Source organism: Nelumbo nucifera, chromosome 2, assembly GCF_055504915.1.
Source record: "Nelumbo nucifera cultivar China Antique chromosome 2, China Antique-T2T, whole genome shotgun sequence".
Lineage (NCBI taxonomy): Eukaryota > Viridiplantae > Streptophyta > Magnoliopsida > Proteales > Nelumbonaceae > Nelumbo > Nelumbo nucifera.
Genome location: NC_142650.1, coordinates 96,099,159 through 96,115,199, shown reverse-complemented (window position 1 = coordinate 96,115,199; position 16,041 = coordinate 96,099,159). Strand labels below are relative to the sequence as shown.

Genomic DNA, 16,041 nt, shown 5'->3' with positions numbered 1-16,041 from the left:
AAAATGAGCTCGAGATTATTATAGTCTCATAAACCATCTCTGTAAAAATTTGTAATAATAATCCATACTGGGAGATGGAATAGGGCCTAGGAAATCTATCACAAAAAAGAGGATATGAACCAGCATAAAGTCCTCCTAAAAATTTTTTTTTTTTTTATAAATAAAACTCATCAATTTTCATTAGAAGCAAAGGATAACACCTGTTACAAGCATCCCATTGGTAGGCGTGAGGTGCAAACTCACTCTTTAACAAAGAAATACAACAGATTTGCAAATGGGCCCAGTACATCTGATCCCTTGTTACCCCTTCTTAGCTAGAGAATCAACCAGTGCATTGACCTCCCTTCCCACCCATTGTATAGTTAAAATCATCTTCTGTGTTCGCCATTTCAATTTCTTCATTTCATTTCTATAACATCAAATCACTGAATCTGGGTCTTTTACCCAACCCACTGCCACCTTGGAGTACTCTTCTATCATCAATTTCTCCATGCCTCACTATTTTGCAATCTGAGCGCCTTGTAGGGCTGCATACAGTTCTACCTTTAAAGAGACTCCATTTCCCATTGGTCCTGAAAAGATGGTTCTTAAATTTCCTTCCTTGTCTCTTACAGCCCTTCCAATGCCAGATGGACCTAGGTTGCCTTGACTGCTCCCATCAAAGTTTAGTTTCAGCCAATCTTCAATAGGACGTGTCCTTGCTTTGACTTTCTATACTGCACTAAAGGGTACCAAGCTCCGATTCCTCCAATATCATCAAAGGAGAAATATTTGAATAGGTCCAATGTTTGTAGAAAATGTATAACCCTAGTCATTACACACTCCATAATTTGTTGTTTACTTCTTTCTTTCTCTTGGAAAATTCTATCATTTCTTTCTTCCCATAATGCCCAAATCATTGCTGCTCTAGTGCACCTCTACATTATTCTTCCCCTTCTCTTCGGAAAACCAAAGGTAGACGGATCAAACGACATTTTAATCTCTGTTGACATATTCCACATGCACCCAAACAAAGAGAAAAACCAATCCTAGATTTCTTTAGCAAATGAGCAAGAGATTAGTAAGTGAAAACAAGATTTACCATTGGATTTACATAGAGGAAAAACAATGCAAGAATCTATAGACTAACCCAAGATATTGTTGCCTTGAGGCAAGGGGATATGTCTGTTGCAACTTATTTTGCAACCTTAGAAGGTCTATGGGAAGAACTGGACCACCATCTTGTACTTGACTGGGAAAATGCAACAGGTAATGAGAGACATGATAAACAAGTAGAAGAAGACAGGGCTTTTAGGTTCTTGGCTGGCCTAGACCCAATATATGAAGGTATAAGTCCCAAATTTTGGGAAGAGATGAGCTTTTAGATTTACATCATGTTTACTATCTTGTAAGGAATGAATAGGTTAGAAAGAAAGAGAAGCAAGTAGACACCCAAGTACAACCTATTGAGCATTCAGCCTTAATATCTTCAAGCCAAAAGGAGAGCAAGCATTCAGACAAAAGGCACCTCAAGTTCTCTCATTGTGGAGGAGACAGACATCTGAAAGAGACTTGCTGGATTCTGTATCCTCACTTAAAACCAGCGGCATTAAGGAAGCACAAGAAGCCTCAAAGGAGCCAAACAGCAAGTGAAAATGTTGTCATAAGTAATAGTGGTGAAAGCCCAAGAAACACACCTACAGTAGCTCCTTCCCCAATGGGACAGACTACTAGTTCCCACACATCATTTGATTTCATAGCTGATGAGGTAGAAATCCTTAGCCGAGCGGCTCAGCTGAGGAACAATTCCCTTGCATCCACCTCTCTTGCCAAATCAGGTACTATCTCTGCTCACAGTGTGATTAGTCCTATAGTATCTAACTCTTGGATTATTGATTCCGGTGCTACTGACCATATGACATACATGTCTTCTTTATTTTCTTCTTACCATTTGATGCATAGCCAAGATAAGATGAGAGTTGCTTATAGTTCCCTCTCCACCATCTCTAGAAAGGGGGAGGTTAACCTAGGTAAGGAACTCTCTGATGAGAGTTGCATGTTCCTAATCTTGCTTCTAACCTATTATCTGTTTCTAAGCTTACAAAAATTTAAACTGAAGCATAGCATTCGTTCCTACTCATTGTATCTTTCAGGACAGATTAACAAAGAGAACGATTGGGAGCGGTCATGAGTCTGGAGGTCTCTATTATTTTGATGCAGAAACCAGTTCAGCCTTACAATCTGCTTTTAGTGGTCGGGGTAATGAGGAGTCAGTAGGTAGGTTACACTTGTGGCATGCTAGACTAGGTCATTTATCTTTTTCTTTAATGCAATGATTGTTTCCTAAGTTGTTCAAGTGTATTTCGAGTTAGAGTTTGGTTTGTGAAGTGTGTCAGTTATCAAAACAATGTAGAATTATTTATCCAACTTCTAGTAATGAAATTCAAGCTCCTTTTGATTTAGTTCATTCTAATGTGTGGGGCCCTTCACCTCTTATTTTTATAGATGACTTTCATTATTTTATCATCTTTATTGATCATTATTCACAATGCACATAGATCTACTTGTTAAAAGGGTATGATGAAGTACCATAAATAACCATGGAATTTTGTAAAATGATTGAAACTCAGTTTGGCAAGAAAATTAAGAAGTTTCACTTAGACAATGCTATTGAGTACTTTGAAAGCTCCTTGAATCTATTCATGGAGGATGCAGGTATTTTGCATCAATCATCTTGCGCTAGTACCCCTCAACAGAACGGAGTTGTTGAGCACAAGAATAAACACTTGTTGGAGACAACTCGAGCTCTATTGTTTCAGCACAAGGTTCTCAAGAACTATTGGGCTCAAGTAGTTTTTACAGTATCATATCTAATAAATAGAATGCCATCTAGGGTGTTGGGTATGAGAACTCCATTTTCTGTCCTTTGTCCTAATCTCCCAAATTTCCCTCTTCCTCCTAGAGTCTTTGGTTGTGTGTGCTTCATTCATGTCAAGGATCCTAAGAAGACAAAGTTGGATCCTAGGGCTACAAGGGGGGTCTTCTTAGGGTACTCTCCCACACAAAAAGGTAACAAGTGCCTTGACCCAGTTACCAAGAAAAAGTATGTCACTAAGGATGTGGTGTTTTTCAAGTCTCAGCCTTATTTTCGATCCTCCAATAATCCTCTTCAGGGGGAGACTAGTAGGATGTAAGAGGATTCCTCTCCTTCCTTCTTTGTGCCACTTTCAGCTTTAGGTCTTCCATCTTCTCCTCCTGGTCCTTCTAGTTTTAGCTATCCAGGTGAATCTAGTGAGACTCCTGCTAAACCGGTTACTACTCCTAATGTTGAGGATGTGACTGATGCCATTAATACACAACAGAAAGATATGATAATTGTTTACAGGAGAAGGGAAAGAGATCCTCCAACTTGTGACAACAACCAGCTGGGCTTGGGTCAATCTATCTCAGTGGATCCAGGAAACCCTATCACTCCTTCTTCTGACTTGGATCTTCCCATTGCTCTTCATAAGCCTATCCATTCTTGTACTACTCGACATCCCATTGCTAAGTATGTTTCTTATTCTTGTTTATCTCCTTGTTACTATTCCTTTGTGTCTGCTCTTTCTTTTGTTCATGTTCCTACTAGGTACTTAGTGCACCAATCCTTCCTTTCTAGACCTTTTCATCTCCTCTATACAATCATTGGCTATCAGGATTTGATCAATTATTTGTCTTCCTTACACAAAAGCTCTATGAAACTGACTGATGAGGGAGGGGAGTATTACTTTGATCCTCAACGAAAGGACTTTTGCAATTATCTTGTAGACACTGGTCACCAAACTAAAGGGTCAAAAGTCTTTTGAATGGCTAGCATCAAGTTTTTTTTTTTATTTGGAGGGGGGGATCAAGGCCAAACAAGTTGTATTAACTCCAAGGCTAACAATATGTGTGGTTGAGAATTCCTTAAAGACTTCAAATAAATCATCTTTTAGCACTTCCCAACAATTCTGATAGAAAGCCATTGTGAATCCATCTGAGCCAGGTGCTTCAAAATCCCTTTCTAGCCATCTTGTTGGCTTCTCAATCTAGTAAGGGCCACTCTAATCCTTCTAAACTCGATCTTTCCTCCAGAGGTCTTCTATAAAAGGATATGAAGTGATCCACAAAGATTTTGGCTATTTCGTCCTGATTCGAGATTTGCTCCCCATTCATTTCCAACCTAGCCACAAAGTTCTTATGCCTTCTCCCATTGACCATCGCATGAAAGAATTTTGTAATCCCATTCCCTTCCTTTATCCATTTATGTCTTGACTTTTGTCTCCAAGATATTTCCTCTCTCTTCAGGACTTCCTCCATTTCTTTTTTAAAATTCCTTCTCAATTCCCTTTCTTCTACTTAAAGGTTTCTTCCACTTTCTACATTATCGAACTCTTCAATCTAGGAAATAAGAGTCAGCTTCCTTTCTTCTAACCTCCCAAAGATCCCTATTCCTCTCATTTATTTTAGACCTCAATCTTTGCAATTTTTTATGGAATTTGATTCCCTCCCACAGTCCCACCTTATCCCCCTTAGATCCTCCTTCCACCATTCCTCCACTCTCCGAATAAAATCTAGATGTGCCAACCACATGTTTTCAAATCTGAAAGGAGGACCATGTAGGAAACATTCTATTCCTATCTAATGGGGTGGTGGTCTGAAGTGACTCTAGGCAAAGCTCTCGAAACCAAACATTCCCAATGATTCTCCCACCCTATGTTAAACAAAAATCTATCCAGTTTTGAGCACAATGGGTTTTCCTGAAAATTGGACCAAGTAAAATTTGTTTGCAATAAATGGATCGCCTTCAATTCACACAAGTTTATGAATTCATTAAACTTCACATTGAAATCCCCTCCCAAACACCACGCACATTTCCACAATCCCCATATTTCATAAAGTTCCTCCCACATATCACTCTTCTCTCTGTAACTATTTGGTCCATAGAAATTAGTTAGCACCCAAGTGAATCCATCCTCCACAATCCTGAACTTAATAGATATGGTATACCTTCCAATTAGTTCTTCCATTGATTCCAACACTTCATCCTTCCATAATATCACTATACCCCCAAAAGCCCCCTAGGATGGGGCCTCCACCCATCTAACCCCTCTCGATTTCCACAAGCTTCTGATCAACCTTCTATCCAACTCTGCTAGTTTGGTGCCTTTCAACCACATTAGGATCCTCTCTTTTCATTAAGTCTTTTATAACACTCCTTTCCCTTGCAGTCCCAGACCTCTTACATTCCAACTGATTATTTTCATTCTTTCACTTTTCAATTTGACCCTCTTATTCTTCCCTCCCTACTTGGATTTTTTCCTTTTATCTCCTCTCCCACTAAATTCAATATCACCCTCTACATAAGATATTAACCTTTCTACCTTTGTCTTTTTCTTTTTCTTTTTTTTTTTTCTTCACTCTTTCTAACATACATTTTCATCCTCTGATTCCCTTGTCTTTATGTTTTCCTTTACAGTTGGGTCAGCCTTATTTTGGAACCCTTCCTGACTTATTTCTTCCTTTTTTTAAGGTCATCAATGAATTCACTGATCGAGCCCCAAATCCTTTCTACTTCCTCTTCCACCCCCTCCTAACTTCTATCTCCGGCCCTTCCAACCACTCTTCCCACATCCACTTTCCTTCCTCAAGATATCAAGCTGGGTAGCTGGTGTACCTGTTTCAGGCAAAGCACACACATCAGTATCCAAAACTGAATGGACACACTTACCTGGAGACGCTGGAGGAGGATCGATAACAAAGGAGGTTGGGAATCCAGGTATGGAGTTCAAAAAATCAGAATTAGCCCCTAAACTTTGTTTTTGTTGGGTGGGGATGAGAGAATTAACAGCTCTATTTGTGCCAATATCCTTCTCTGGTACTCCCTTCTCTATTGCCTCCATGCTCACCTTCAAGGTCACCTCTTGTCTCACTTCTTGTGCTTCCTGTCCCTGTTGGGATACTAGGGGTAAAATCTCTAAGGGAGGATGTAATCTGCTCAGCTTCGACTGTAAATACTGCTTGTCCACAACTCTTTGTTCCTTCTTCACTGATCGATTTCTCCAAATACTCTTCTAAAAACAGTTCTTCAGTGTTGAAGCTCTCTACTTCATTCATATCAATTCTCACCATCTGATCAATACTGCCCAAACTCGTGTATTCACTTGATTATGAATTGCTACTATCTTCAAAATCGGAATCTGGTTCTTGTATTCTCTCCTTACCTTTGTCGCCAACTGTTAAACTTTGGGTTTCCCTTTGGTATATACCCAAATCATTGAAGAATGCTGCCCCTGGTTTTTGCTTCGGTGTTTGACTGTTACCGATTTGGTCAAGGAAGAAGAAGATGAACCGAAGTTATCATCCATCATCGGACTTGACTTAGGGCTTACGTGCCCTTTAAATAAATCATGTGCCTCGGCCTTTTGAGGCCAACTGGTTGGGCCCAAGGGACAGAACGAGCGACAAGGCCCAAGCTTCAAAAGCCCTGGCCCGATTTCTTTATTTACTCTCACATTATCACTTAAAGTGCCATGTGATGGGTTTTTAAATTTTGACCCAACTAACTCGGGCCGGTTCAGGTCTGATATCCCAACTGGTTGAGTCACCCCTTCTTTTGAATTTTGAACTTGGGGTCTTCACACATCGAAGTCCACTGGTCACTGCCTCTGCGTAAAACCAACCGTGTGTCTCACCCCTTTCTATCCTTGGCTTATAAATTTCTGTCCCTGTTAGTTAGTTCACCTTTTCCTTTCCCCGGAGATTGTTTTGCTATTTCAGTGCTTCCATTCTCCTTTTCTTCAGCCATTTGAACTCTGCCACATAACCAGTCTTCTTCTATCTTCTCACTATCTTTCCTTCTTCCCTCCCTCCATAGCTCAACTTCAATGGCATTACTAACCAGGCTGAGTACAGCACCTTTACTGAGCGGGGTATATCTTCCAAATTCACATTACTCACACATACTGCAGCTGAGTGGAGGTCTTTAACAAAAACACCATCCAACTGTGCTTTACACAGAGTGGCTATAGATACAAAAACATCTGGAATCCAAAGATAAAACAGCAAACCCAGAATCCAAACAATTACTTTGTCGCTGTCATGCAAGCCCTTGGAGTTAGAGTGAGGGGTCCATTTTGAAACAGTCACAGAGGCTGACTCCAATTGATAACACATAGCATGGAGTTCCAATTTCTCTCCAAATAACACAAGGACTTTACATTTTTCAAAGGGGGTTAAGATTATAGTACAGTTTAAATTCAACTTTTTCAACAACTCTTCAGCAATTCTCTTCCAATCTTGTGGTGGTACTGTCGAGGTTACAATAAATTTCTCCTCCCAATCATTCTTGAACAGATTGCAGACAATTCTGCAATCCTTTGCTGCTTTATCCATAATCTGCATTTCTGTTTCCTTTTTGGGCTTTTCCTTCTGCTTTCCCGCTTCAGAGTCTCCATATAACCCCCTGTGTTTCTTCTACAATCTCCACTCTGCTACCTTATCTAGCTTCCTCCTGATCAGTGTAGTCCTTCAATTGTGACCTCTTTCCACCCAGCCCCATTCTTTCCTTCGGAGAAGCATACCATCTGCTTTTTTCCTTCCCCAAAGAATTCCATAAGCACCACATACCTTCCTTTAAGATTCTCCCTTCTTTCTGCTACATACCTCCTTCCATCAAACTCAGATGAATCTTTGCATACAAGCTTCCTACTCACCTGAATAGCATCCTCCATAAAATCTGAAACCACCTCAGTGCTTATTCTCCTACCAGAAACATCATCGCCATGTTAACTTCCCTGATCTTTAATGCTTTCTTCCCCTTCATCCTGAAACTTTCAAATAGAAACTGCTTAGCTTCAACCCTTAAAGATCTTCTTCGAACCTAAGCCTTCTGAAACTTCCCTTCCTCCACCATCTTCTCCTCTCCACTTAGTGCTCCCTACTGCAACATCCCAACATATGCCTACTCCATACAAATATTTTCCAGAAGAGTCTTCTGCAGATTTCCTAATGGCCCCGCAGAAGTTGACAGTACAAGAGATAGTATTATAGCATAAGTAGATGACAATATTGTAAATATGTGGAGTAGCAGTTTTATTACCTACCTAATGAACATAAGTCCTCCCAAAAGTTGATTCCTCTTCCCCAGACAGGCTCATATATGATGAAACAGATAAAAGATAAGATAATGGCATTAATAGATTTCAGAGGATAAGAAAGGATATTCCTATAGTAAACCTGCATTCCAATTCCCAACCAATTAGAATGAGGACTATAATAGCTTTTGGTTACAGAATACCATAGACCTTAATCCTCCCTATTCAACCTCCATAGCCATTTGCCAAGGAGAGAGGCATATGCTTCTCATTTTACCGATCCCACACCCATACTCATCCTTTTGAAGAAAACAAAGCATTATTATCTTTGTGGAAGCCTTTGTAGCAAGTACCATTTCTCACCTAACATACTTGAAATGCATTATCAAATCTCTCAAAAAAAGTATTAGATCTTAAAGCAACTAAGTTGGGGTGGGAGTGGTGGGATGTCATCAAAGAAAATCTCTTGAGACACCCCACTCTTTTGGGTTGTCTAGAGAAATAGTACCCCTGCACTATTGTAATCACCTGAAACAAATTACATTTCCCCATATGGAAGTGTTATGCCCATCACAATAGGGAAATCTTGTAGCCTTAAGACAACTAAACTCAAGAAGGAGAAAGGACTAGCCCTAAAATGGAAAGAGTCCAAATCTTCAATATTCCATCCCAATAGAACCCTTAAGCACCAAAACCCAGAACGGTTCTACTACTTAAAAATCAAGGTTAAGAATTTACCAGAACTGTTCTTAGTTTTTTATTGGTAGAGTACTTCTAGTTCTTGAAAAACACTTTCAACCTGACTCCAGTTTTTTTCTTTTTCTTTTTTTTTTTTTTTTGCAGGAAAATTTGGCACCCAAAGTACCTCTCAAAATTTACCCACAATCCCACATCAATTGCATACTTAATTAAAACACATTGTGGTCCGTTTTCTATTCAAAAACTGCATTTTTATAAAACCAGGAAGCAACAAAACCAAATAGAAAATAATAGCAAAAAAGCGTTCAGTAAGGCTTTAATCAGATAACAGGTAAACAAAGGAATGCAAAATTAAGAATGATGTCTAACAAAATTCTTAAACAAAAATAAATAAAGAATTTTCGAAAATTCGCACCTGCCCAACTACAGCGGCTAATGGGAAGTACCGCCTGCCGTAGGAGGTTCCATCTGGCTTCTTTGGAGCGACCACGGCACCATTGTTGGTTTCTACAGTTGCAGCCGCGAGGGGACGAAGGAGAGGGGCTCGCACTAAGAGGAGATTGTGGGAGCCCTTGAATTTCAAAGAGGAGAGACATGGGCTTAATCTAAATGAAGGGAAAATGGAGAATTGTCGATGAGAGAAAGGTGTAGTGCAGCTTGGAACAGTTGGGGAGAGAGCCATTAGAGAGGAGAGAGTGGAGAGATCAATAGCATTTGATAACTCCCCTCCTTATCCGTTAATCTGCCATGCTGTGTTTGATGATAAATTGATAAAGAATATATTGCATCTGACGCAAATCACGCTTAGATGGGTCGGGCGATTTATTGATTGGCTTGTAGCAGAGGAGGTCATGCTCCGCTCCGGATCAGTTAGTTACCTATACTGCGTACACTTTGCTAGATCCCCACTAACAGTGTTACACCTGTCCCAACTCCCATGTAAAATAGAAATTAGAATTCATCCCACTAACGGTTAATCAATTAATGGCTCCCTTAAGAGTGGGGATGTAGTAGTAAATTTTTATAATTTATAAAAAAAAAAAAAAAAAAAAAAAAAAAAACAAGGGATAAATGGATTGCAATCCACATCAGAATTCTGAATTGCGGCCCCTCCTAGTCTAGTAGTAGCCCGCATTCTACCCATGAATTTAGCATCAATCTACTATGGGCAGATTCAGTCCACCCCTAAAAATCCTAACTCCACTCTAGGGGTGGACTGAACTATAAAAACCCCTTAAAACAAAACAAAACATAAAAAAAAAAACCCAGCAAATTTCATTTCCTCTCACGAAAAGGAAAACCCAAAACCCTATCTCTCCATCCTTCTCAGTTCTCATCCTTTCTTTCCTCTACAATCTTTTTCTTCTCTTGGACAAAGACCATCATTCGTAGTCTTGTTCCCAATCCTTTATACCTTTACTTAAACCATTTATAATTCTTATCTCCCTCTATAGCCCCCTCGATTTTCAGAATAAAAGATTTACTTAGCATCACAGCAAAGACGGTCGGTCCTTCTTGGTTTTCAGGAGCCATTGTAACATCGAACCTTTTTTGGGTCAAGGTGACTCTGCACCAAGATTTTGGTTTTCACATGCCATTGTGTTATCAAACTTTTCCTAGGATACGGTAATATTTGAATTTGCATTACTTTTTGGAAATTGTTAAGTTTTATTTTATTATCATATCGCACTCCATATTATAATTCTATTTGGTTAGTAACAAGGGCTAAGGTATCGGTATCAGGTATCGTATCGGGCAATTTGGATACAGATACGCTTTGTAAGCACATGAATATGGACGAAAGATATAATAATACATGAATACGCTAGAAAAATACATATAAATTTCATAAATACATCAATTACACTAACTTTAAAGTCAAAATAACCACAAATAAGATATATATACAAAAGAAATGTATATTTTAATAGTATATATAAAAAATATTTTACAATTAATATAATGGAATACATAGATATTGATGAGGGCGGATTTGGCCCTCTAGTGACATTGTGACGCCTGGCACCTCATGCCAACTAAGTGCAACCCCTTGATAGTTAGACAGCTCGAGCTCGCCACTAGCAACTCGCCACCATGCAACACATAGGCAGCTCGCCACTAGGAAGCTCGCCATCATGTAGTCTGGCAACTCATAACAACTAGGTGACAAGTGTACGTGACTCAGCATATACGACAGCTCAGCATAGGCGGACCGGTACGTGGACATGACTCGACGCAGGTGACAGCTCAACAAGTATCAGCTCGCCACAGAGCGAGCTCGAATACACCAATGTCCCGAGCTGCACTCCGAGTTAAGTTCATCCCAATTCGTGAACTAGAACAACAAGTTCGCTCTAGGCCCAAGCAAGTGGGCCACCTCGAAGACAACTCGCCTCAAGCAGAATCACCTCGGCACGCCACCAGTAGATCATCACTGAGTAGCTCGCTGCAAAGTAGCTCGCTATGGGGCGGCTCGGCGTTCTACAGGAAGTTTCTCATCTGACAAAGCCATACCTGCCATACTGCTCCCACGTCCCTCGTCTAGCGGCGCAGAACCTACCAATTCAGGAGGCTACGCCCCTGTCTCCCACCTGGCGGCGTCATGCCTGCAGGTTGTCTCCCAGCTGGCGGAACCGTACCATGCAACGGTCACTGTAGCCCGCCTGCTCTCGGCCCTAACAGTAACGGCCAGCCACTCCGAGGTATGACCTAATAGCGTATCGCCACAACAGGGATTTGGGAGCAGCCACTCCGATCCTACCAGAGCGTTAGTATATAAAGACTTTAACCCTCCCCCCCAAGGGCGGGGGTATCGCATATTCACCACTCTCTAGCTCTCATCTTCTTGCGTACTCATTCTCTTTATCAACTCACTATCGAGTTCTAACTTAGGCATCAGAGAGTCCCAGCTAGGTGTTCAGCCCCGGGTCCTTTCGTCCTTCTTGCAGGTATCTCTTGCCCGTTGCCAGCTAGAAGCCTCGTCACTTCCAGCTAGGAGCGGCCGGATTGTGCATCATCAATTGGCACCGTCTGTGGGAAACACTATAAAAGGCTAATTTCTCATCCTACAAGAAGCTAAGTCATCCTCCCAGAAAGCTAAGTCCTCACTTTTTAGAAACTGAATATCTCACTTTATAGTTTCCATTTCTTATGAACTTAAAGACTATGCAGAGAGCTAACAGACTAAGCAGCTCTACCAACTTTACTTTCAATTCAGATAAAACATCATCAGTCCTCTTCGTGAGGTCCCCTCTACTAAGATGAGCTCTTCGTGGCTTCCGCGGGAGTTGGCGGCCAACAAACTACATGGGCGCCCTTGCTGGTCGAGCCTTCCAAGGCTCCCATGTGAGCTGGCGACCTAAAGTTAGTAGTGCTGCCCCCGAAGGTTGAGCTCCTAGTAGCTTCTTGTAGGAATGGGTGACCAACATTACGAGGCTGATGCAGCGCAATCATAGGTCTAAGGCCCCCTTTGGCGACCTAGCACGACCTGCACACGGCCTGGCAACCTAGCGCGGCCTGTGCCAACTTGGCGAAACCTAGCACGGGCGCCGACCTAGTGGCCTGGCCCAAGCACGAACTGACAAACTGAAAAGGCACCAGCCTCAGAAACAAGTAAGCAAGCTCTAGCTCCCAGATTGTGATTTCTAGCTCGCAGTCTACTATGAGAGTACAAACTTAGCCATCTGAGCGACCTCACCGGGTTAGCCACCCCGGGTCCTCTGACATTTAGTTCATTACAGGTCTCCAAGGAGCAACTAAATCCAGGAGCGGACTACAGGTCCCTCCCAAAGCCTAAGGGCCACAAGCAGACCCTGTCACCTCTACGGCATGGGAGAACTCAGGAGCGGACTACATGTCCCTCCCAAAGCCTAAGGGCCACAAGAAAACCCAGTCGCCTCTACGGCATGGGAGAAATCAGGAGTGAACTACGGGTCCCTCCCTAAGCCTAAGGGCCACAAGAAGACCCAATCACCTCTACGGCATGGGCACTACTACTACTAAAAGACCCAGTCGCCTCTACGGCATGGGCACTACTACTGCTGAAAGACCTAGTCACCTCTACGGCATGGGCACTACTATTGCTGAAAGACCCAGTCGCCTCTACGACATGGGCACTACTATTGCTGAAAGACCCAGTCGCCTCTACGGCATGGCACTACTACTGCTAAAAGACCCAGTCGCCTCTACGGCATGGGCACTATTACTGCTTAAGACCCAGCCGCCTCGTCGGCATGGGCAAAGACCAAGAGTGGACTATAAGTTGCTCCCAGAAGCCTAAGGGCTGAAGTACCGAACTGGCAGAGACCTCACCACCTTACAGGCAACTCGCTTCCAAACAGCTCCCAAGGCCTAAGAAACTAGATCAGTGCTTACGAGCTCAACGACTTACGGGCCAAAAGGAGAAATCTATTCCCTTCACCGAGTTACTTTCAGCTCGGGAGTGGGGGGAAAATGATGAGGGCGGATTTGGCCCTCCAGTGACATTGTGACGCCTAGCACCTCATGCCAATTAAGTGCAACCCCTTGACAGCTAGACAGCTCGAGCTCGCCACCATGCAACACATAGGCAGCTCGCCATCATGTAGTCTGGCAACTCAGAACAAATAGGTGACACGTGTACGTGACTCATCATACATGACAGCTTGGCATAGGCAGACCGGTATGTGGACATGACTTGACGTAGGTGACAGCTCAGCAAGTATCAGCTCACCACAGAGCGATCTTGAGTACACCGATGTCCCGAGCTGCATTTCGAGTTAAGATCATCCCAATTCGCGAACTAGATCAACAAGTTCGCTCCAGGCCCAAGCAAGTGGGGCACCTCAAAGACAACTCGCCTCAGGCAAAATCACCTCAACACACCACTAGTAGTTCGTCACTGAGTAGCTCGCTACGGGGTGGCTCGACGTTCTATGGGAAGTTTCTCATCTGACAAAGCCGTACCTGCCAGACTGCTCCCGCGTCCCTTGTTTAGCGACGCAGCACCTGCCAATTCAGAAGGCTACACCCCTATCTCCCACCTGGTGGCGTCGTGTCTATAGGTTGTCTCCTGGCTGGTGAGACCGTACCATGCAATGGTCACTGTAGCCCGCCTGCTCTCGGCCCTAACAGTAACAGCCAGCCACTCCGAGGTATGACTTGATAGCGTATCACCACAGCAGTGATTTGGGAGCAGCCACTCCGATCCTACCAGAGCGTTAGTATATAAAGACTTTAACCCCCCCAGGGGCGGGGGTATCGCATATTCACCACTCTCTAGCTCTCATCTTCTTGCGTACTCATTCTCTTTATCAGCTCACTACCGAGTTCTAACTTAGGCATCAGAGAGTCCCCACCGGGTGTTTAGCCCCGGGTCCCTTCGTCCTTCTTGTAGGTATCTCTTTCCCATCACCAGCTAGAAGCCTCGTCACTTCCAGATAGGAGCGGCCGGATTGCGCACCATCAGATATCATACAATTTTGTTGATAACCCATCAATCAAAAGTCTAATACTCATACTATATAGATTTTTACAAATTAACACATGCATAAAACCATTATTATGTTATATTCTATTTAATTCCAAGAAACAAAACATATACAATTATTATATTTTAATTAGTATATCAATTATTTTTTATTTTACTAATTTTACTTTTCAACATTAATGAAAAAAGTCAACTAAATAATAAATTTTGAAATGTATGATAAACTATATATTTTGTTTTGTAAATAATAAATTTTATTATAAAATTTAAATTAAAATATCAATTGATAATTTACAAAATATATAATATTAACTTAAAATATTTCATATCTATATATTAAAAATTTTAAAATACATATGATACACAAATTCATAATTTTTAATTAATGAAATAAGTATTCTATTATTAACATTTTTATTTCAATAAGTTTTTTGAAAGAAGAAATCATTTTTATATAAATTTAAATTAGAACATTTGATAGATTCAATATAATATTGTATGCTTGATTATTTAAAAAATAATAATTTTTATAAATAATAAATATGTTATTATCTAGTGTAATTAATATATATATATATATATTCATGTACTAAGGGATGAGAAATCCATCATATGGATGGCCAAACCCTACAGGTAGGTTGGGTGAAATTTCAAAAATTTCTCTCTCTCTCTCCATGTGGGAATCACATTCCCTATTTTAGAAAACTGCATTTTCAATGATCAATCTTGAACCCTAAACCAGACCAGATTTGAAACCAAAAGGGTAGGAGAGGGATATACCTAATACATAGTAGTAGTAACTCCCAATGAAAGTGTTCACGCCCAAGGAAATCTCCAAATCTTTATTTGGATCTGGACTCTCTGAGTGGATAGGGATAACTCCTTATCCTATTTGTTGATCTAAATCCCAGAACCGCCCCTTCTTTAATTAATCACATTAAACCAGTTCGAATTGGGCTTTAGGCCCATTAAGTCCATGTGCTCTCTTATCCTCTAAACTGCTGCCCAATTGGGTATCCATGTATGGCGTGGGACCCAAACATTGATCTATACATCAGCCACATGGGTTCAGCCCAGCCTCTGTTACAAGGCCTGGCCGAATTCACTGTAAGAAACAGTGAACCCCTGAGTCCATCACCATGGGTTCTTAATGAGCCCAACATTTACACTAAATGGTCCCTGGGTCAAGCCAACTTATAAAAACCCAGGGACTGTGGGCATATGCAAGATTAGCCCATCAGGCATTACCCTCAATGGCCTTACACTTAACCTCTCAGCCCATAATGATTAAACACTGCCTGACAAGAGAGGACCTCTCCCTCGGCTGCAAGGAACAATGCTGCACTCTCTACTCACATGGATCCCGAGAATTAAAACCTTTTGTAAACATTTTGAAAATATATATATATATATATATATTTGCAAAACAAATTTCAACTGTTGAAATCGACTGTCGACAGCTTTGGTTTCTATTAGAGAGTGCATCCCCGATCATTCACTTCGTTCGACAAAGGGGCTGATCCTGTCACTATGATCACCCACTCAGATGAATTCTCGGACTGTCCCAACATACCCAAGTTTTGACCCCCTCTAAGGATCTCACTGATTGGCATATCAATGACAGCCCAATCTGACACCTAGTGCAGTATCATAATCGAGTCTAGGGGTCAGGTGTAACATTCCAATTTTGCCCATCTATCTCCAAGGTCCAGGACAATACTGGAATTCTTGTCCGGTTCAGGGTTTCAAGAAAACCCACACTGCATGTACCTCAGGTCTCAC

General features: G+C 41.5%; 1 protein-coding gene across 5 annotated transcripts in view; it reads right to left on the bottom strand.

The window, feature by feature from the left end:
• The window catches only part of ALB1 (ALBINA 1), a 36,454-nt gene extending 26,872 nt beyond the window's left edge, over nucleotides 1–9,582 (bottom strand). The window contains exon 1 of one of the 5 annotated variants that reach the window (XM_010247934.3): nucleotides 9,208–9,582. In XM_010247934.3, coding sequence (XP_010246236.2) covers nucleotides 9,208–9,474 — 267 coding nt within the window. In that variant the 5' untranslated portion in view covers nucleotides 9,475–9,582. Of the gene's footprint in view, nucleotides 1–200; nucleotides 4,417–5,728; nucleotides 6,370–9,207 lie in introns of those variants that run through there. The other 4 variants (XM_088898078.1, XM_010247937.3, XM_088898077.1 and 1 more) reach the window with 4 other exon arrangements.
• Between the last annotated feature and the right edge of the window lie 6,459 nt (nucleotides 9,583–16,041).